At 41.2% G+C, this 24285-nt stretch overlaps 1 protein-coding gene across 10 annotated transcripts in view; it reads right to left on the minus strand.

Moving 5' to 3' along the window:
* ncor2 (nuclear receptor corepressor 2) overlaps positions 1-24285 on the minus strand; it is a 99940-nt gene that overhangs the window by 62417 nt on the left and 13238 nt on the right. For all 10 annotated transcript variants that reach the window (XM_030059429.1, XM_030059428.1, XM_030059430.1 and 7 more), the window contains exons 2-4: positions 13381-13576; positions 12431-12543; positions 6095-6272 (exon numbers count right to left, since the gene is read on the minus strand). In XM_030059429.1, the coding sequence (XP_029915289.1) occupies positions 6095-6272; positions 12431-12543; positions 13381-13485 (396 nt within the window). In that variant the 5' untranslated portion in view covers positions 13486-13576. The remainder of the gene's footprint in view (positions 1-6094; positions 6273-12430; positions 12544-13380; positions 13577-24285) is intronic.

Consider the following 24285-nt stretch of genomic DNA (forward strand, 5'->3'; position numbering starts at 1 on the left):
AGACTGCAGGGAGGGGATTCAGCTAAATCAGATCAATGGTTCAAATAAACCACTGATCTCCACATAGTAACCAAGTCAACATACACTCTGTGTGTGTAGATTTGCCATGCTATTTTTCTGCATGTATGTGAGCACACTAGGGGTGGCAAACACCATAAATGAGTGAGCGTGTGATCCAGCTTGGGTTTTGTTCTGTGTTATTTTTAAACGGCTGAAATGAAGGTTATATAAGTGGGCTAATCTGGGGTAGGCAGGCTGTATTATAGCCTCGTAGACCTGCTGTGATTGAAATGTCAGTGCCGGGGGATGTTGAGGCGCTGCCCAAGATGAGGAGGCCCAAGGCTGCCAAAGCCAGTTACTCACAAAAATCCATCACACATACATGCAAAAAAGAAGGAGAATAGCTCCTAAGAGGGTTCTACATTGTCTGAAACATCATCCTTTTAAAGCACAAATAATACCACCACATCTTTTGAAACATCATCCTTTTAATAATAGAAAATAATAGAGCCACCCCTGTAACCTTTCCTATAGCTCAGCATGCGAAGAAAGTAATGCATCGTCTCTGGGGAGCAAATTACAGTGATGTTAAAGTTGACATCATTACATAACATTTATGTGCGGGTCTTCACAAAGACAAGATTTTCAGAGAGATAGAAAACATAAAGTCTAATGAAGGAAATAATGTTTCTACTGTGTCTTAATGGTGCGAGGATGTGATATTTTCTACCGGGGTCCCCATTCCTGCTTTTTTTTTTGCTCTTTTATGTGCTGCTAATTATATCTCTGAAAATGTTTTTTAATTTTTCTTCTTTTTAATCTTTCTTATTTCTCTCTAAATTTACATAATTCAGGCTATATAAAGAAAAATAAAATTTAAACAGTCAGAGAAAAATTCATGTGAGGGAAAAATGGACACATCACGATGGAAAGACACAAAGTGTGCAACATGTTAAAAAGGCTTGACTGATGTGAAGAGATAGACCTAGGCTGCCACATTATTTCACTGCAAACTCAAGGACAGCGGAGTGTATGCAAGACATACAGAAAAAAAATGTGTTTAGCCTGGAGGGATTTGACAGAACTATCGTGCCAAAAGCAGCAAAGTTTCTCCAAGGCAATGAAATTTTCCCTCGGGTCCTTAGCCTCTGCGTTGTACTCTGTCATTGTGGAAAGTACATCAGCATATCTACAGCTCCTACACCTGTGACACAGTGTGAAAAGATGACAGGTCAATAGTTAAGCCCTGAACCCGGCACGGCTCACAGCTCATATGCCCTCGACAACCCCAGTCACTTTTAGAAAATACCGCTGTATGATGTGCATGCATTTTTTAAAAATCACTTCTGGGTGTGTGTGTTCTATTTGTGCTGTGTGTCTGCATGCTGTTTAGCAAGCACCTGCTTGTGCAACTGCGAGCCTCACAGTCTAAGCTTTTCAGATAATAGCTGAATAAAGCAGTAGACATCCTGTTTTCATGCTAGAAGGTGCACCAAAGTTCACAATATTCCCTCTGGTTCAGACTGCACACTTTCTCTTCTCCCGACAAGTACACAACAGCAGGTGCACAAAGCTCCTTAAAGTATGTGACTCTTTGAAATAAGATTCCCTCAAGTTTCAGAACTGAAAGCCATTGTGAAAGGGTTATAATACAACCATATTTTACAATGAAACAACTTACTTAAGGCTCTATGGGCCACATAAAGGTTTAGACAGAAACAGAGATTTGAACAGAAAAATCTGCATCAAGGAAAACACATGATATGTAACAATAATTAAAAAAGGATATCCCAAAGCCAAATCTCGCTATATATGTGCCCTTAATGTATTTATTTTGGCCTGTTTTTAAATGCCGCATGATTTTTTAGGAATACAGCCTCCAAAAATGTGGGCTATAGAGTCTCATTTTCCGGCCAGGTCCTAAGAGATGTGGATAGAGTCCTGTCAATGCCAGTGTGTTATGACTACTGGCTAGGTTTGTCCCTGATTACTGAACATCCAGTGCCAAAAGGCTCATCAGTCCAGATACAGCGCTGCCAGTATTATGACTGGAAATGTAGTACATAACCTTGATATGCTGGGCAAGCTGAGCAACAGGGGAAGAGGACGGTGGGAGGTGTCCTGATATAAGAGGTAGTATACTGGATGGCTGCTGCAGCTTGGCGCCCAGACAACACCAGTCAAAAATATATTCAGTCAGCTATGCCCCGTGCGGATTTCAACAACAGACAACACAAATAGCATCACCCACACATCAAGTCGTGTGGTGCAAGTGTGGCACGCATGGAAATTTTGCGAGGTCACAGCTGAGAGGTGTGAAGAATGAACTTGTGTCCCCTGTCTTCCCCCTGACCAAACACCTCAGCCTCTTGCTCTGAGACACACAGACAGACACACCCACAGCTCTTCCATATTCTCTTTGCCCAGGGCTGTGGCTGGTCAACCAGCAGGGCTTAGACAGCAGACTGCCTTCACACAGTCTAATCCAGGCCTCTGTCAGGAAACAAAACAAGGCCCCTCATTGTACTGTAAGGAGGTCTGACACTGCCTGGTGTGACTAAGCCATAGGCTCTGCCAGCTCCCTATAATATATCAAGACATAGTAGGGTGAAATCTGGGGACGAGCATTGTTACCACAAGGGCAACGTGACGGTATGTTGGTGAATGCTGCTAAAAAGTTTATGTCCTTGCTGTTCAAAGTATGTCCTCATGACTAACGATACAACCATCAGCTTAGCCTGATAGTACTAGCCCACTCACTCTTTTCCTGTTAGTCTTGGTCTTGTACTCCTCCCTTTCCCTTTCCCCCTTTATCTGTGCCTCTCTGCATTTACCCTTTGCCTCCTTTTTGGACCAATCTCCACCTCTATTGGACTTTTATTTGGCTCACTCTTTCCATACAGTGAGTGCATCTGACATGACTTATATAATGGGTTTACAGCGAGGAATTACTGGCATTCCTGAATATTTCCCTGCTAGCTTAAGAGTTGGCTTTTTTTTAACCTTCTGTTATTGGTGTATCTATTTACCATTCCTTGGCTGTCTGCCTCCCCTGGCAGTTTGAAGTGCTCTGTGTAATGTCAGGAACATCTCACCATCAGCAGCTCTACACTGGGAAGCAAGCTGTTTTGATGTGCAGTTCATACAGTTTCATCCTCGCAGTCTTTTGAAATCTAGGTCAGCTCTATTATTTATTAATTGCTGTTTCACAACTCCCTCAGTCTTCCCACTGCTGCTCATAGAGCTCCAGCTCAGTCACAGAGCAGAATCCCCCCTGTCCAGTCCTGGTGTGGTATGTTTAATAATACTCTCTGAAGCTGTGAGGGAGACAGGGCCACACAGTGGAATCCAGTCCACTGCAAAGGGTGGGCTCCATGTCCTTGCTGACATCACCTTAACAACTCGGATGTCTTTTCTTCACCCAAAGATGTGAAGAAAATCTCATCCACATGTCAAGCACAAAATGCAAGTGCAGTGACTAGGTAAATTAGAAATGTGCTGTAAAATATAAACAATAAGTAGAAACCACATATCCCTAGATACTAAAAACATTAGTTATATTCATCTTTAGCCAAACAGCAACCTGGCCTCTCCTATGAATATTAATCTCAATCAACAGACAAAAAACAAAATTCACATCAACTTTGGCCCAAACATGATAAATTGTACTTGTACTTACAATTACTTTTTTGGCAACATGTATAGAAACAGGTATCACAATGTACTAGAGGTGTAATGATTGATTCACTGCATGAATTTTAAATCTTACCAATTCAACTGGTTAAAAAAAGAATAGATAGAATGAATCTGACTTTATTCTTAAGCGATAAAAGGCTCTGAATCCATTCATTCATGATTCTTAAAAGATCATACCACTGATTTTGCAGGTTAGCGTATATAAAATGTGTATACTTCACATTTCTACTAATCATTTTCTCAAATTAAGCAGTTGTATTTTAGAGTTCCAATATGATTTTTTTCTACCTTTTTTCCCTATTTTTTGTCAGTGGAAACGTTTGCTTTACACAGCGAACTAGAGGAGTATACTCAGTAGAGTGCAGATCTCCAGCAGACATGTTTTCTTTCCTTGGCGTGCAAATCTGGACAGGAACAATTCCAAAACCTACTTCCTAAACCCTTTTTTTCCGCCTACTGGGAGAAGGGAAAATACGGAGGAATTGCCTGCGAATCTCCCCTTCTCCAGTGCTTGGACTTGGGCAAAAAAACAGCTGAGAACTTGGCACTCAACTGCAGTATAAAGCAGGTTTTTCAATGGTTTGACAATAACTCATGAGGGGTCCTTTATCATACAGTCATAACTGTGCACAAAAAAATATTAGGTTGATAGGCATAGTAGTATGCAAGATTATCTACGGACAGATACACACGTCCAAATGCATGATTCCCTCCAGGCTGCCAACTGCTGGAGATAATTATGACTTTGTTAGCTGCAGAGGCAGAACATCAGAAGGTGGGTATTTCAACCATTTATTCATATTTTTAAAAATGAGGGATTTTGATTGTTGTTGCGAAATCTTTTGTATGCCCACATTATTTGCAAAATTGTTCGTTGTAATGTAAAATGTGAGTAAATTGCAGTAAACTGGTCAAACATTCAAAATCACTGGTATGGTCCTTGAAAAGAAGCTCTAATGTTGTGTTGCTCTAACAGAATACAATGAACCACAACCTTTTTGGTCAATACTGTTTTTAAATAAATACTCATTTAATATTTGATTTGTCTGAATTTTTCCACAATTCAGAAGAAAAGGGATATTGCATTACTGCACATGTTTATTTAATGGATAAAATCTTGGCTAAACTACAAAATACAACTGCTGAATCAAACTGCAGTGTTCCAGAAAAGAACAATTATTCTGAGGCACCCCAGCAGCTCACCGGTTAAGAGTGTGTGCCATGTGCTAAGGCTGAGTTATGGGTTCGAATTTGGCCTCAGGCAACTTGCTCATCTCCTCTCTCTCTCCCCTTCCTTTCCTGTCTCTCTCTACTGTGACTGTCAAATTAAGAAGAAATGCCAAAAAAAAATCTAAAAAAAAAAAAAAAAAAAACACCAAATTTACTTGTGAATCAAACCTAATCGCTGTTAAGTCAAAGGATTCACATGTTTACTCAGTACAGAAGAAAAAATGCTCACTAGAACTGAGAACAAATGCTTTTTTAAGCAAGCATTACGAGGACACAGACGTATGCCACAAGTACTTAAGGTTTTTAATGGTTAGTCTACATTATGTTACATTACATTGTAATATCTGTTGGTGTTACACTGGTGTTTCTCATACAGTGGCTCGCCTGTAGCACACTGCCACAATATTTGCACAGCCACCACAAAATGAGAAGCTGGTCAGTGTATAGAGCATTGCACTCAATCCAGCACAGCCTTCTGTTGTGAAAATGACAGTGAGACTTAAAATTGTAAAATTTACATAGTGCTCACATGAAGTAGGAAAAGTATTGTAAAAAACAAAGCAATTCAACACTTTTTAATATCAAAGGTGTGTAAAACTGCTCAAAGCTGCACCTCTGACATTCATGATATCTAACAAAGATGTGGACCTCAACATATTTCTGTCGCATTTTTTCTAAATCAGACTGGATGCCACATCAGAGACAGCCAGAGAGTTGTGTGACGTAGACATGGTGGCAGAAAATTATAAAGGGAACAATGACTGTTTTTGTATTGTAACAGCGGCAAAAGTCTCCTTGATTGGAAATGATGACTCAATCCTGTCCCATTTCTAGTAGATATCTGGTCGGGGCCCAGATGACAGTTACTGGAAATATGCACATGATGCAAATAACCAGACCAACCAGCACCTGACTTGTCCAGTGGCAAAGCAGGCAGCTGACAATACTCAACAGCCAACAAGGGCTCATCTATAAACAAATGCAATGTTATTTTTTTTTTTATAGAATTTCACCGTGAAGTACAACACTTCACATTTATTCACAGGCAATCACTTGGATGTTTCACTTGTTTTTTTCTGCTATATATTATGAACTATCAATGACATGCATGTCGTAGTGATCAAGAGCTTAAATTTTTGGGGAACACATGTCAAATGTCACCACTGACCTTCGCCATATCCTCGGCCCCTCCCAATGGCATTGGGGGGCGGTGCGCTGAGTGCCTCATCAGAGACTCCGGCCCCATCTCTAGACGAGGCCGTTTGATCTCGGCATACTCCACCTCAGATTGGCTGTTGGACTCTGGCAGATAGATGTGCTCGAAGCGGATATGCTGCTCCTGGCCCCTGTAAGAAGGGAAAAAAGCATAGCAGATTAGAGGAAAGCGTGGAAAGGTAATGAAAGGCTTTCATGTACAGTACAGACAGCAGGTATTAATATGGGGCTTGAGGAATAAGCCTTGCTTCGCTCTGCGTCAGTCTGAGGAAGGAGGGGTTCTTACGCAGCAGAACTGATACTGGAAAATCAGGAAGAAAATATAGGACCGAAAATAAGAACTGTTTTGTCCTTATATGGTTTCTCATATCAAGCTTTTGGGACCATTCCTTCCATTTTGACATGAAAATGTGACAGTCAAAGAGGTTCTAATGACAAATAATGACTCTGTGAGGTTTGACAGTTTTTATGATCTGCTGCCTGAAATTTGCAGTCCACAGCACCATGGCAGACTTCGGAGGCATACTCCAGTGAAAGCTGGACCTAACACACTATGAGACATGATCAATAAAATCAATGGAGGGGAAAAAAACAAAAATCAATTAAATCCAATGTTTCAGGTCAATCATAAAGTCTAATCTAAGAAGTTAAATAATCTGACCTGTCAAGACATCAATAACACCAAGACAATATTGATCTGCTGACTGAGGACAGGACTTTGTACTGGCTTTGATTAAACAAGAAAGTCTAATCAAATCTCACTTGTACAGGCTAAAGTTAACCAAACAAACACATTTGATCTCAAGATGATAATTAACAGCCCAGGACAAGAGTGACCCAAAAAACCTCAGTTGTGCGCTCAATGAACACAGAAAGGTCAACTGGCTTGTTTTTGGTTCAAACAGAAATATCATAAAGCACTTATCGAAGACCATTTTTCTGCAAAGTGGGAACATGAAATAGGTCAGTGCTGGAAAGTGGAAAGAGAGGGAGGCAAGAAAATTGGAAACGGTGACTCACTGAAACACTACCACTAATGGTCTTAAATATAGCACAGAGTGGTAGGGTAAAGCAGCTCTTGTGTGGGTTTTTGTGTGGCATTGCTAGCAGTCAATGACCACACACAGACAGCAAAAACAAAAAAACATGTGCTCTGTTGAGACCTGCAGTGGGAGATCCCTACATGGCCCCTGTACTGTACCTCAAAACTAGAACTGATCTGGGTGGCCTGGAATGCTAACAATTACACCAACACAGTCATGGGAGGAGGTGGATACTGAGCAGCATACTGTAATGCGATAGGTCATGATTTGCTGTGTGGTAACGGTCTAAAACATTCTACGCACATGTTCATCAAATTCATTAAATTCATAGGTTCATTGGGGAAGGACTGGGATAGCATGCCACAAGCTAGAGTGCAGCAGTAAAGCCGACTGTGTGTAGTCAAATGACAGCTTCCGAATGTTAACTGCACTAGCTACTTAGATCTGGGAAAGTTTATTAGCCCACTTGTAAATGGTGCTCTGTTCTTTCTGAGGGAATGGTTTTCTGAAGCCTGCCCTGGAGGCAGATGCCAGAATGTCAGAGACTTTTGCTGCCAATGTCAAAATGGAAGTGGCTTCTGAAGAGAAGAGGGAAAACACAACCATAATTGCTGGTCCAGGCCCACAATGGCCTAGTGTGTGGTTTCTTAATGTGCCAAAGAGCATGGAGCCTCTCTCTGTCTGGCAGCATGCTGGTGGGGTGGTGTAACGACTGAGACCCTGTCTGATAACACCCCACACTGCCCCACACACACACAATCCTCACCACCAGACAATGGGTGTACACAGAGTAGACATGTTACTTATGTAATACGCAGTAATAAATCTGCATGTTAAAAGGTGTCAAAGGGTGTCATGGACAGAAATGGATTGTGAATATATTTCTGTGTAATTGTCTTAACGGTGGTGGGAAAAATAGGTGGCAAAAATTAATGCCCAGATGGTGTGTCAAAGAAAGCCAGCCGACCCCCCTCCAACACACACACAGGCACACAAATTTTCTCACTCATTCACTCACACACTTCCTGATTTCCATAGAGGGTTGGCACTTACATAATCACATCATCTCTCTCTCTCTCTCTCCCTCCCTCTCTCTATAATCTGATCCCTGGGGAGGATTTGTCAGGAGTGAGAAGAGAGAGAGATGTGTGTGTGTGGGGGTGGGGGTGGGCGTATGGGAGGGGCGGCAGGGGGGCAATACAACACAACACCCCCAACAGCTCCATTAGTTTCTCACTGGCTCAGGCCCCATTACGAGCAGAGCAGAGATCATGCGTGCCGATAGCAGCGTGTTATTGTGGAAGCGCTACGGAGTTTGTGCTGCTGCCAATCTCTTCGCCGTTCCCCGGAGGAGCCGTTCAGCAGCTGTGCAGGGAGCCGGGGAGGCTGGGAAAGAGAGAAGCCAGGCTAGCTGCACCACAGCTGGGATGAGTGAAACTGAGAAAGCACAGAGGAGAGGGGGGACAATGGGTAGAGTCTAAAAACAACATACAGAATTTGCTCAAGCCCTCGACTTATCTCTTCATATGGTTGAATGGAAACCACATTGCCCAACAGTTAATAGCCACAACAAAAAGAGTGGGAAATTTACACCCGGCAGATGCTGGATAAAATTCACTGCAGCTGGTAAATCTACTCTACCTACCACGACCACGTTGGCAGATAATCTGTCATTATCTGGAAGCTGTTTTCTGTTCTAAAAACCAATTTGCCTTATGAGTTAAGAAGAGTGGAAGGAAAACTTTGGAATCAAACAAGTACTGCAACTTCCGCATGGAAAAAAAAAAGGTTTACTGTCTTGCAAATATATAAAATGAACATAAACTACTGGCATGAATCTTCTCTGCCTGCAATGTTTAAAAAGCTAGAACTAAAGGTTTTAAAGTGGAGAAAGGCTTTCATTGCAGGTGACCTCCAGCGATTTCTCTCAAAACAGCAGGAAGCCCTCTTTACGTATCTGTGATTATTATTCTTCTTCTAAAGGAGGGGAAAACAGTTTCTATTAGCTTTACTCTGTATTTCAATTGTAACAGGTTTTGTTAGCAGGCATGGAAGTCAGGCCCACTGAGACCTGAGACCTAAGCTGTTACGGTTGCTTGTTCACTAGGATAAAAACAACTCACCCACCAGTTTGAAAGGAAACAAGGACCACAATGAATCACATTTCAAAATAACATTACTAATATAAACATTACAGTAATAAGTGTTCAATCAATTAATCAGACAGAAGCATCACAATTTTGTAAAAAAAAAAAAAAATTATGATAATACTGTTGTTAGTCCACAATGGATGAATGATAAGTTTGGTTACTGAACTGCAGAGATATCCAGCCTGACACAACAGCTTGGAACACACAAAGAATACCACTTACATATCCACCTACAAGATTAATCAAAGTTCACTAATAAATGACAACAGAATAAACAGAGCCATAGAGAAAACATGTTGCATTATGCCACCAGATTTGTTAGGACTGCCGTCCCTATCTGGGCCAAAAAAGAAACCATGTTAAGTGGTTTCTGCTTGCTTGCTATGCTTGCTTTAAAATGCACACTCTCTCCTTCTCAAGTACCCTGGGTGATCCAAGACAGATGGGAAGAGGCGGAGTGACTGAGATATTGCCTTGAGTAAGGAGGAGGATGAAACAAATACTAGCACAGTGGCTTACCCACCACTACACTGTTGTGGTTTTCTGACCTGTAATTTGGTTTGCCAGCAAAATATACAGGATTACATAAAAGCAGTAGACTTGTCACCTAGGATATAGTTTATGAAATTTAGAAGGTAGATGAAGCAATACACATTATTGATGTTACACTGTACAACACATAGTGAAAGCAACTTCCAAGGCCATGTAGTTACACTCTCACTCAGAATATGTACAGCTCTGAGCTTGCTGAACATGGAGACATGGTGTGCAGAATCACTGAGACTTATGAAAAGACTAGCATGCATTCAAGAGGAGAATAGACTGAAGGGTTGCCAAGGCCAGTGTTACACTATTCACAGTCTGAATGGGAGCGCAGAATGAGGGCTTCAGACTGCATTCTAAGCCCGCTAAAGGAATGCTGTAGGCCTGATATTTGACTAAAAGACTCCCCACCCACTGATGCCTGACAGAAAGACCAGCAGTTTATTTCACAGTCCCAACAAAGAAACGTGGGCTAAGAGCTAGTCTGATCATTTGATACGATTCTTATTTTTTTTGATCCACTGAGAAACACTGTGGCTGCTGAAGTCGCACATGCAGTCCATCTTCCAGAAACAAAACAGCATGTGTGCTGTGAGCCAATGAGAAGCAGCCATACTCTAGCAAAGCACTGATTATTGACTGAAGGGTGTCTGCAAATCAGACAGCTGATGGACGACAGCCGAACAGTGTGGTTTATTTTTGCACCCAGCCCACGACCCAGTTGTTTCCAGACTATGCATTACGCTTGTGCCAGTGGACAGGAGAAATACACTGCTTTACAATGACAAAGCAAAACCCTAACCCCATCTGATTGATACTTAGAGACGCAGACACCACACACCAACTGCCACACACTGCTGCAGAAAGTCTCTACCATCTGCTGTCTGCTATTGTATCTGTATCGCATTCCTGAGGCTAGTGTTGCACGACCTATTTTGAGGCGTCTTGAAAGATGCCCCAACCCCAACACACAAACAAAAAATCTGCACGTGGATTTCCAGCAAAGCATAGTCACATAATACAAACAAAAGAAATAAGCAAGAATGGCACAAATGATTTTGACAAATCATCTAGTTGCCATGGACCTCTTGAGAAAATATTTCACTGCAGTTTCTTGCGTGTTTTAACATGTGCAAGAAAATTTGCCATGACAATCAACTGGAAGAAAATTCTTGTGGCTTTTCTCTGTACATCATGCAAAATTCATGGAATGCACATAAATTATTCATAAGCACTCATCAAGACTCATCCTCAAAAAAAGCAACACTATATAAATAATAAACTACTTTGGTAGGTACAAGACCAAAGTCTCCAGGGAGAAAGTACTATACATACAACGCTGTGCCTGACTTACTGTCGGTCTATTGAAGATGGCAAAAACTTTGCATGCTCCATTGCCCTGCAGAGCCGTTTAACACTACATTACAGAAGAACGGCTTGCGGATGCCAATTACGTAAGGATTACACTGGGGGAGGGTTAACAGGCAGAAGCTTTAGTAGAATAATAAAGCATAAAAACGCAGCCTGCATGAGGCTTCCACTGAGCCTACTTTGTTCTTCACTTGTCAAGAGTCATGACAACAAGGATGAGCACATAAAAGGGCAGTACTACCATTTTCATGTGAATGGTATACAATTCTTGGAAAGTATTTAAAAGCCACGACACTGTTGAATGCTCCAATGGAAATGTATAAATCTCTCTGATGTATGTTTCTTACCTTAACTGAGTTAACAGGAGTGGATATTGTTGTGTGATACATGTTTCTACTACTCAGATATTTGCTTTTTATTTTGTGTTTCGTGAACACCACTATAGGCATTCACATAAATAATAACAATAATAATGATAATAATAATATGGATACAATTCATGCACTAATAATCATGTTTTTACCTTCACCTACTGACCCAGCTTTTAAGTAGAGCAAAACAGAGGCCTTGTCAACTTTTCTTAACTATTTATAGAAGACATCATGGCTAATTTTCGGGAGTTCCAAATTTAGCCTGCCTCAAACTAATGTATTTAGATTCTTACAGGCACAGGACTTTTTCTGGAAGCATTTTCCTTCCTTTCCCAAGCTCTCCCCACATGCCTTGCTTGAGGAGACCCTATGAATCAGTTCAGTTCAACCAGTTATATCAGTTCAACATGATCTCTTATTGTCAGACAACAAGCAGCTGGGATTGAATGATCAGGCTTGAACTGGGTGATGACGATTGATGGAGGACAGCTTTGTGTCCAACTGAGGATAATCATACTCAAGAACTGTGGCAAAATGGAACAAATTTAACAACAATATTACTGTTCTGCCGATAGGATGGTGGTTTCGCATATGAGGACTTTTGTACAGGTTTAAGGTGTCAAGGTGGAGTTTAAAAATGTCCTTTGTATAGCCCAAGGGTATATTTGTTCTAAGCACAACACTGCTGCAATAAACTGTATAATATATCGGATCCCACACTGAAATGTCAACTTAATACATTACACAAGGACTCAAGAACCTCTAAAAAGCTGCCAGTGATTTTTGTAGGATAAGAGTATGCAGTGCCTACCTCTCATTCCCAGGCTGGAACTCGGAGAGCAGGGACGGCCGGCGGCGATGAGGCTGGGCCAGGTGGGAGCTGTAGTCCCTTGCATGAGGGTGATAGTCCACCAGTCCTACTTCCTACAACACAAAACAACAATAAATCATTAGCATAAGCCCAAAAAAAGTATATAGATGTATCAAACCATTCTTCCTGAGCCAGATGCACTGATTTCAAAATTCTTAATGGTTTTTCATTCACTGCCTTGTTTTGTCCAGAATGCTCAATCTGTTTCTCCTCAGTTCTCATTTCTTCCTCTCCCTGCATTTGCCTTTCAGAAGACAAGTGGAGTAACTCATGCAGCTACTGTACACCTGCGTTTCTGCCAGTCAGGGACTGTGTGATGCAGCCTGTCTACCCTCATCTCCTGCTGAATGTGATGATGAGGGGAAGTGGTGGGATTAACTGGAGTTGCAGCTGTGGGGATCCTAGGGGGTAAGCCTTGGATTCTCCCGCCTTAAGAAGAAGAAGAAGAAAAAAAAAAAAGCTCCTTGCAAACACCAGAGGCCACCAAGTTTATTTCAACATAGGCTGATGGCCTCTTCTGGGAAGCCCGGACAGCTTTGTATGTGATGTTTAGAAGAAAATGATCTGGATAATTGGAAGATGTAGGTGAAAATAATGGGGAGAGCTCTGACACAACTCCAACATGTACTTTCGACTCAAACATCTAATGAGGATCAGCAGATCTGTGTGCACAACAATGTAACCTGGGAATGTTACTGTTGGAAAAACACCAGCGGGGCCCCTGGGGTCAGGCCCTCTCCAGTGGTGCAGGTTAATGCCCTGTTTACTAAATATGCACCAAGCAGGCAGAGACAGAACTCTAACTACAGCAAAACCACAAACGGATTAAGTGGGAGAAGTGAGGCACCAGAGGTGGTGCTATTAAACCCACCGGGTGCCAGGTCTCTTACCGTGTGTGCCCGTTGCAGCTGCAGTGGCAAACTGGCGGGGTTTGGCAGGTGGCGTGTGTCCACAGCCCTCCGGCCTGGTGGCACAGACTGGGGATGAGAGGACATGCTGGCAGCACCGCTTCCTCTACAGGCAGGAAGTGGGTGGGGCTGCAGAACAGATGCCGTGCATTATCGGCTGAGTCTAGTAGCCAGCAACCTGTGGAGAAGAACAAGGGCCATGAGACATTTGTTGTAGCAACTTCAGAGGGATTGTCCTGGATACCCTGATACCTGTGAAAACCGATGCATAAAACATCATGCATTACTCAAGTGTGGCAATGGTGTGATGGTTTCAGGCTAGCACCTCCAGAGTAGCTTGAGATGAATGTGTGTGCCTGTGTCCCCCCCCCCCCCCCCCCGGATGTCAGGGTATCATCACCACCCTGCCACAGCTGCTCTCTCCTCAATTGCTGTTAGTAGAGGAGTCGCAGTTCCTGCACCTGCTAGAATGAAGCCCTCCTTTGCTCTTTATTGAATGGCCCTGTGTCCTCACTCTGAAGGCTCACAGACAGAGAGCAACAAAGTCAAGCAGCTAGTTGGTACACTAAAAATGCCTTAGGTTCAACAGGGCTTTAGGGGCAACTGGGTTTTAATTCGAGAATGCATTTTGCAAAGTAGCAGAGTGGCCTCACCCCCTGGGAGTGTGCCATATATGGCCTAAGAATGGTGGTATAAGCAAAAACAGGCCCGCATTATATGCTCCAATACACCCCCACACACCTTCTCTGTAAGAGCTGAGAGATGAGATGTTTATTCTGCACAGGGGTACAGACAGTAAAATAAAAGGCGAGTAGGAAGAAAGGGGCATAATCCTATTACAGTTTTCATGCAGATTACAACACACACAGATAAGCAGAAGTGTATCGTTAACATGGGAGAAAACGCTTAAGAGGACTACAGCGGAACTAAGAGAGTATCAACCAAACCGACAGTGGGAATGGATTTGATGATCTGCAAGGTCCATTTCCATATGAATTCAATGCTGAGACAAGTTTCATCTCTTACTGAGCTGACACTGTGGCATTCTAAGACCAAGGGGGTTCCTAAAAGCCTGTGCTGATAGTAGTAGTAGGTGGACTAATATACACGTGACATGTGTCCCTGTGACTCCTGCCAAAAGAGGCATTAGGACTCCTGCCATTTCTCTGGGCCTCTGAGTAATGACGATTTTCTCTCGTAGCTCATGTTTCAGCACCGTGTGAGGCACACTGAGATGCACGGTGTCAGAAATATGGACTATCAACATGGCAGTGATCACAACCTTGACAGAAGAGCTGTAAGGTGGTGTTGCTGCACTGTAAGAAGTTTAACTAGGTGAAAACCCAACCCTGCTAAACTCACTCAGTAAGCGCACACTAATTTTATTTTAAAATATCAGGAAGAAGGAAACATCACATGAAATGACACTGACAATGCAGAAACAAACAATGTCATTTTCTATTTTCAGTCTGATCTTTAATCAGAGAAAATATGTGAACACTGTATGCAAATAGGAAAGAAGCAAGCAGGAATGATGTGAAAAGGGAAATTTGATTGGAAATTGAATGAAAATTGGATAATTGTGTTAAATATTGCTCGATTTCACAAATTGAGTCCTCAGCACACATTAAAAATCCAATGTTCTCCATATGTATCTTTGTTCTGAAATATGCAGAGGGAATTTAAGTGTTTTTGTATTCCAGCATGTACACACAACCCAAATTGGAGACTGATCTCACACAGGGTGCTACCAAGAGGGTCAATGTACATTTCAATGGTCAAAGACCTCTAAAAAATGTACTACTTGATCATTTGAAAAAAAAAAAAAAAAAATGCCTAAAGATCAATATATTGTGGTAAATGGGTACTTAATGTCTGTCAGGCTTAAAATAAGAGTGTCTTGTTTACAAATCATGCAACTTTGGGCATGCAATAAATGCTGTGTATGTAGGGGGAGGAATCTTTGGTAATCTTACAATTCAATTCAAGATGGATTCTCAATTCAAAACACAGACTAGGGCTGTTAATTTCAGGCTCTCACTCCAGTACAGTGTGCGCTGAAACAAGGTCAAGCCCACTGTATGTGTAGAGTCTGAGCGTTCCACTCCATTTCCCATGCAACATACACACAATTTACAATTCTAAATCTTGTTTGTAAACAATCTTTAGGCTCTCAGCATTAATGTAATACAGGTTTGAGCAATGTGTCTACAGTAGTTTTTAAATCCAGGTTCTACGTTTTCACAAACTGAACAAACATTTTCTAAGTCTAAAAACTGGTTTTAACCCTCTGAACCCCAAGCAGTTTTGGGACGTTTTCTGCTCCCCTTACATTTTGGCTCACTGTGGGCTTGTTTTTCACTGCAACTACAAGTGCTGCACCTCTATGGAAAAAGCACAGCTGTGGCTATCACCTGAAGCCATTCAAAAATGTCTTTCACACAGTATGAAAGAGTTATAGTGCCATAAATAATAAAAAAATAAAAAGGGCAAACTGATTTTTTTGGATAATTTATTTTACAAAAATCGAGAAAAACTGGAATAAGTGTACACAACATTTTTTCAGGTGCCCACAAGTGTCACTGATCCAGGAAAAAAAAAGTAGGGCTTCACATGATGTATTTTCTGAAATATTAACATTTTTCCAACCTGTATAAGCTTAGGCGTTTTTACTGCCTGGTGCCCTTCCATATTACTACTGTTACCAACACACTGAAATTCAGTGAATTTTTGTAACGCGACTGTTGGGCTCACCTGAATCAATCAAGATGTCTCAGATCCGCTGAAGACCGCAGAATTTTCTGTTTTTTGAATGATCTGGATAGAGTAAACGACTATTTTTTGGCGAATTGTTGAATGAAGCATGTATAATAAAATTATTCGAATGAAAATCGCTTTTTTAGCCTTAGTTTCGTCCTTTTTTCTACCGCTAAACCGAAGTCGGACATGTTGCATTCAGGTACCGTCGGAAAATTCAAATTCCGACGAAAAAATAGGTTTTTAAAGCTTCCAGCTATGATAAACGGTTGAATTTTGGCGATTTTTAAAAAAATACATGTCTTTCCATCCCGCCCGCGGGTTTGGGGTTCAGGGGGTTAATTTGTTTAGACCAGGGGTCTCCAACGAGTAGCTTGCGAGCCACCAGTAGCTCACTGCCTGTTTCTGAGTAGTTCATCAAAAGGTTTTAAAATTATGTAGCCTACATAAAAAAGGAAAAAAAGCAGTGAGTCAACATTAATGCATGTTGGAACCCACTTTCCGTTTCAATCCAATCAAAGACACACGAAAGTCCCCCTCCAAAACAAACTACAAAACTGTAAGAACATCCACCAAGCAGCCCTGAAAGTACCATACTTTGATAAGTAAGCTAAGTCTTCTAGGTTTTTCACGATCAGGATTTTGGGGGCCGATCACCGATCACCAATCAGTGAGTTTAAATAAACCGATCACCGATCACATGAGGGAGCAATATGTCTATTTAAATAACTTGTTTATTTACTATATGTACTTATGTACAGTTTACTGAGCTTGAGTTTTATCTGTCTCAGACACTTTGAAGAAGTCCCACACCACCGACATATTTGTTTGAATCAGACAGCGAATGATTCAAGATTCAAAAAACTTTATTGTCTGTCACATAGTGACAGGGCTCAAAGCTAACATGGCAGTGGTGCGGAACTTCTTCAGAGTAAATGAGACAGATAAAACAATGCAACGGGAGCATCTGCAAAGAGTTTCAACACGACAATAACGTCATTGATCGGATCGGTGAATTAAGACATTACAGCCGATCACACAAATTGCCTAAAATGAATTCGGAAAATTTCGAATAAGACCCCTGGCATATGCCTGTTCTAACCAGAATATTGTGCCATGTAAACACCTTAATCGGAAAATGCCCCGTACCGGAATATTCAGTTACATCTGCGCATGCTCGATTCAAAATGAATCATGGGGCGTCTTTGTTGCTATGGTTACTGCAAGCAGGGAGAACAACATGGCGAACAGCATGGCGAAAAGCAGCAAGAGCCAGCATTTTTGGAGTGAGGAGGAGACTGCAGGCTGCCTTCAGCTAATGAAAGACTTAAATATCATGGAGTATATCAATGGGAGAAAACACGGAAATAGCTGCAGCTTCTTCTTCTTCTTCTTCTTCTGTATTTCCGGCAGACCAGACGCCTATAGGCATATTGCTGCACCCCGCAGGTTGAGTGTTGCATTAAATAAGAGTGTAGAATACACCGAAACACGAGAATATGCCAAGTAGCATGTAAACGGAATGTTCCAGTTGCTGCAGCGCATATAAAAACCTTATTCGGAAAATTACCTTAACCAGAATATTGACCCAAATCAGAATATGGTGTGCATGTAAATGTAGTCATTATGTCCCTTACACCTCCAGAGCTGTTGATCCAGTGTAAAAGTGGTTAAAATTTTGTGAAAAATTTTGTGACAAATTTGTTTTCATTGTTCCCCAATACACATAGCCAGGCTGATGCCAGCTTTGTGGGGTGGGGAATCTTGTGTTAGAAAGCTAACTCAAGACACATTTCAAGCTGATGATAACCTAGGCCCTAGACTTGTTGATGCAGTCTGGAATAACAGTATCATAGCAAACTAACTGCATTTATGGAACTAAAGACCTGATTTTATATTTGTCAAGTAAGCAACATATGCTACGTGTAGCTAAGTTCAAATCACTCGACCAAGCCCCACACAAACAAAAAGCCAGCAATGCAACAACACAAACAGCTCATTCAGAGTCCACTAATCCAAATAATACAACAGGAGCCTTAAGAGTTTAAAATCAGTTTCATCATTAAACACATTCTTTTCTTTACTTTGATATACAGTCACAGTCCAGTATATTTCAAATATAGCAGTTTAGTCTGTTCTTCTCCCATTATTATAAATTTTGTGATTGTCAGGTTTTCACTGTAAATTTTACTGTACTGCAAACTATTCAAATCAAACGTCAAGTTATGAGCATGGTTTAATGACAGCCTCTGGCAATGTTGTTGCCAGAGGCTGTTTGAGCTGTTTGAGCTGTTTTTCACATGAGAGACATCTGAACTTAGATGTGGATGTTTTTGTAGGCAATATCCAAAATGTAATATTGCGATATTGTCACCATATTTAGACAGGCTACTTGTGTATGGAGTCAAATAAACAAATAAATATTTGCTTTTAATTTTGCAAAATCCAACAACTTTTCCTCCATGGGTTTCAGGAGAATATATTAGTTGGTGATACAAAATGGAATATGAAAATTATACAAGAAACTACGAAGAAAAAATGTTAACCTCTATCATTTTAATTAATGATAAAATGATTTTTTAGAAATTATAATTACATGGATGTTCGAGGGCCATGCAGGTCACACAAACACAATATAGTGGGGGGCAGCATTATTGTCAAAAATATCACATATTGCTGCAAATATCAAGATATCCAATATTACTGTATGTCAGGCCAAGCCTTAAAGCGAACGTAATGTGGACAGGGTTTGGGCAGTAACCCTAGTGACCAGTTAACCAATCCTTGAATCACCTACATTCTTTGGCATAATGAATCTGAAAGGCGATGTGACGCCACATCCAGCAGCAACAATTTTACAACAGCAAATATTCTCTGACTGCACTGACATAGTGTGACCTACAAGATGGTATGACTTATGGTGGAGTGCCCATGTGCCAGTCTCCTTTGTCTGGCTCTAGTTTTCACTCTTTTTTGCAGTACAAAGGGGAGCACTATCTGCCCTTCCTTCCTGCCTGGCTGTCACAAACACAAAGTGTCATTTGATTTCACAGTTACGCAAAAGGCTGTATTACGAAAGGCTGAACGTGGCTCTGGTTGTAAGGAACAGAGGAGCTCTGTAAACACAAGCTCGGAGAGGCCACGAGACAGGCACACACTGCAGTCAGTCTCAGACCGAATAGAGGAGGAGGGAGAAAGCCATCGCCTTGAGTTTATTAGTCTAAACTCTGGCCTTAAAAGCTGTAAAAGAAAATGTGTGATCAATTTTTGGTCAGACAAACATATTTGATTAGACCACACATAAGGAAATGTTATTCCTGTTGGTGAAAGACTAGTTGAGGAAAAACCAATCACACTGACATGATATGAGAAACTGCTTAACAAAGAGCAGAGAAGGAGGCCAACAAGACAAAGAGAGGGTGAGATAAGCCGTCCTCCTCGGAAGCCTCTCTTTGATGAGGGTCCAGAGAGATTCCCCCGAGAGAGAAGAAAACAGGTCTGAAGGCAGTCACAAGATCTGCAGAGAACAAAAAAAACCCTGAATCAAGATGAGAGAGCCAATACAATGAGAGAGCTTTGACATAAACACTGAGGCGAGCGGGGCCTTCCAGACGAGAGGCTAAACACATGCACTGGCACTGCTACAGACACCCACAGGCAAGCCGCTGGCTTGCTGCCAACACTGCGAATGAACTCAGTCACCTCCCTCTCCCACTCCAGTGTGCTTTCCTTCTCCCCTCTCTGTGCTTCAACTCCTCTACAGAGCTAGAGTGGGCCTCAGCCTTCAGCAGTACTAGCCAATATTTCATCCTTTCACCCCTCCCCCACCCCCCTCTATCCATTTTAGGAATGGCTGTGTGGAAACACTAGCACAGAGCACACCGACAGCTATCAGCCTGCCAAGAAGAAAACCAGGAGCCCGACTTCAAACAACAGTTTAATTCTACTGAGATAAACAGTCAATCAAATGTCTGTCTAGTCTGAGTTGGTAGCTTGACTGTCAAGCTCTGAAATGGAGTGCCAGGGATTCATCAACTTGTTACATCCTTTCTTTGATAATACCCTAAAAGCACAGCTTGGAACTTGTTAGACCTGAGGACATGATCAATTTATCACTACCACAACAACATGAACAGTTGATTTCATGTGCCATAAAATAAACATCTTGCCTGTATTTTTACACACAAAATTACATTAGCATGTTGCGCTTGCCAGCCATGTATTGCTGAATTTATCTTGCACTAGCCAAATATGCAGGATAGACTGAAATTCAGGCTAAAAAGGAGGCTACTCTATTCAAAGCATGGAGTTGAAGGCAGATGAGTGAACTGTTATGGGCATAAGGCTTGGTCTGGGAACAGCATCAGAAGTCTATAAAGCAGAGTCCTGGAGAGCTGAGAGGAGGGGGGCTGCTAGGACTCTCAGCCTAGGAATGTGGCACCCTGTCAGGTCTCATAAGGATTTATCTCCCTGGATCCTCATTACTGAAGGGCCCTGGACAAGGAGGCTCTCGCTCACTCACATAACCCAAGCCCCCCCACCCCCCAATACTGAACCACTCACAAACACTACACGTGGACACACACAATTGTTTTCTGAATTATTTCCAAATGACTCTAGTCTTTACTTCCAGCATGGGTGGTCCAGCTTGCCTTTTGAGGGTTGCATTGGTCTTGTTTGGACAGCACACAGTGGGAACAATGGAAAATGAGATGGAGACAATGGAGACAAAATTACATGTCTTAATATGACAATGTGATAATGACTACAATAATACTGTGATAAACTGAAAGGACTAATACCAACAATTAAAAGTAGCCTCATTTCTTCAACCGACCATCAAAAATTGAGGGCTAGTACACCACCTTGACGAAAAACATGTAGGTGTGTTCACATCAGTATCTTAGCTGAAATTGGGCATAAACTAAAGGTAATTTCATCTATTCACAAGGAGACAACTGAAAGGGCCACTAATCAATAGTCATTTGTCCTGGTAAAGAGTCATACTTGCTTTATTTGTTTCACAGTCTCTTTAGAGTATCAGTGAGGTCTGGAATTTGATGCCCTTCTCTCACTGCCAGCTAGCAGGGTATCAGGAGCACAGACACTGATCTTCCCACCCACCCCCTCCCTCCCAATCCCCCGCCCTTTAACATGAAAACAAAGCCATTGCAATTAATCCATTGAAGCTTCAGTGTTGGGGCCCCAAGAGGTTTTTTGAGGTCAGAGTGCAGGAACAAGGTCAGTCTATATGGTAAGCACTGGGCCTCAAGACAGACACCATGGAAACGAAACACCCTCCAGAGTGACTTCACCCATTTGTGTTTCAACTGTTTCATCAAACTATCAGGGGAGTTTTTACAAAACTGCAATACCGCAGAGCCACATGCAGTCTCCTTCTTGATTAGCATTTCTCTTTATATGCTCAAAAAGAATCCTCTGGCTACTTTCTGTGGGATAAAACCTCAATCTTGCATCTCTGGCCTATTCTTTCCAGCCAGTGTGTTGACAACAGCATACCAGGAGCAACCTAATCAAAAACACAGCAGAGAGAGGGGGAGGAAATAGCAAGTACAACAACTAGTAAAAGAAAAAAATGGGAAGGCAAGTGGAAACTCCTTTACATTAGCAGTTGGGCAACAGCAGGAAAAACACTCAAGATATGCCAAACCACAGCACATCCCCCGTCACACTGGCAAGCAGTGAGACCCAACACAATGCTGAGAGGGCAGAATGCCCAATTTCTGGCAGTCGCTATCACACTGACATTGGAAAAGGGAAGACAACAACACAAGATCAATATTATGCAGATGTAATTATGTTATCTAAAAGACAGGCTTATATATATAGCTTTTGACAAAGCTATAAAAAATAGGATTTTGCCCAGATGAGCAGATGCCTAGCACATTTTGGTCTATACACTGCAAACATGATACAGTATGCAATATGGGCCCATTACAATGTATCCAAGTTAAAACACTGATTCTGAAATTGAAAAATGACAGGTTAATAAGAATCCCATTCCTGGACAGCAACATAGAATGAGGTGACTATGAAAAGACTCTAAAAATGTCAAAGGGCACTCCTCTGTATTTTTTGGATCAATGCCCATTTCATTTAGCTTTCCCAACCCAAAACAATTTTGGATTAAAAGAAGAATCCCAAAGAATCCCAAAATCCTTAAATATAACACTTGCAAAATAAAGGCCTCCAACCAGTACTGTCCAACTAGGCAAACAAGAGAATTACTTGCTACCTTGAAGGTAAATGTTAAGGTAATAGACAGAGGCAAAAAAAAAAAAAAAGGCAATAGGTGATATAATTAATGACCGTGTGCTAGCATGATATATAGGCTAGGAGAGTTCCTGGCAGGCAGGTGGCTGGTGGCTTGCTGTTCGTGGTGGGAGTGTAGCGATTCACTCCATTTACAATTCGACTGTCATATTTTGAACAAAATTTTAATCAAGACAAAATATGACTGAAAAAAATTCTTTTTATACTTCTAATGCATAATCAACAATCACATTTATCATAATATTTTAAACAGATCTATCTTTAGACCTCTGCCTATAGTATAAAATTGTAAACAAAATGTGTTGTAGCAGTTAAAAATACTACATCTATAATTAGAATTTAAAAAAGTGCTATCTTAAATCATATAAACAATGCAAGCTCTCCACAATATGCATTTTGAAATCTGATACTGCACATCACCACATTTTGACAAAACATATTGTTACACCCCTAGTTAGCACCAAACAGTTAAAGAATACCTACTGACAACCCAGGCGAATCTTGACTAACCTCCGCTCAACTTTCAGACAGGATGTGAATCTGCGGTCACAACATGCAGCCAGTGACTACAGAGCCTGTGAGAAAAGTGTGAGCACCCACACCCTAATGACACGTCTGTAATTTGTTTGAGTGTGAAAGAGGTACAATCATCTCCCTAAACCGCAGCCTGTCGCACCTTTCATTTTGAATCTCACTCTGTGACACATATTCCATCATGTTAACAGCATAATGATTTGCAGCATTATAAAGTAATGATCAACACCTGCAACCATGAGTCACCAAGTTTGTCAGAGTAAAAAGAAAAGAAAAAAAAAACAATAGAGGAAACAACTGGGAGATCATAGTGACAAGAAAATGGAAGTAGCATTGTGATACTACAACACTAACCTGAAATAATTTTGTCACATACAGGATACAAAGGGTCAGAGCAAAATTTTTAAAAAGTATGCAATGTCCACAACATCCTTGTTTAAAGATACAAACCAGTCAGCTTCCAATTTCCCCTAAAATAGGTTTGACCCTCTTACCTTTCTACAAATGGTAAACTTGCCATATCAAACTAAGGTGGCATTGGGGCTGCCATGAACATATTTTAAGACCCCATAAATGTTATCTGGCTTGATTTTATGAATTTCCTGTTATAACAGTATGTTGGGGCAGGACATAACACAGGTTGGACATGGAGGTGTGGGGAGGCAGTTAATAGTGTAAGCCAAAAGGATATCAGTTAGGGAGGCAAACACTTTTATATTCAACCGGAAAGATAAAGTGGCAAGATAGTGTAAATAAAATAATGATAAAACCTTCACAGATTTTTGCACTATCTTGCCACTTTATTTACACCTATTTGAGAGGCCTGAGGTCACCAATAAAAACCATTTGACCATTTTCCAGGAAGATTTTATTTCCTGAGGACTTTGAAACGTTTGCCTTCTAGAACAAAGGCACTTTAAAAAGGCTTATTTTCACTGCTGTTTCCAAATACTAAGCCCAACTTAATTACGTAAAATTCATAAATTATTATGTGTACACATAGTTGTTGTTTTTTTTGGCTTATGTGTGTATTAGAGGGTAAAGTTTTTGGGGGAATCTTGTGGGTCATGGGATTCCTGTGGGATTCCTGCAGGATGCAGGTCAATTTCAGTATTCACCACATGACAGGGACAGGACAAGGAAAAAAATCAACAGGATCAGGCAGAAGGGGAACAATAATAAAAATAGGTAAATTTTTATATATGCAATGTGCAGTTGTAATATGAATAAATGCTGTTTTCTTTATTTTGAAAATAATACTAGTTATTCTGTTGTCTTTTTTTATTCTCTCCTGACTGCCCT

This window comes from Myripristis murdjan, chromosome 9 (genome assembly GCF_902150065.1).
Source record: "Myripristis murdjan chromosome 9, fMyrMur1.1, whole genome shotgun sequence".
NCBI lineage: Eukaryota > Metazoa > Chordata > Actinopteri > Holocentriformes > Holocentridae > Myripristis > Myripristis murdjan.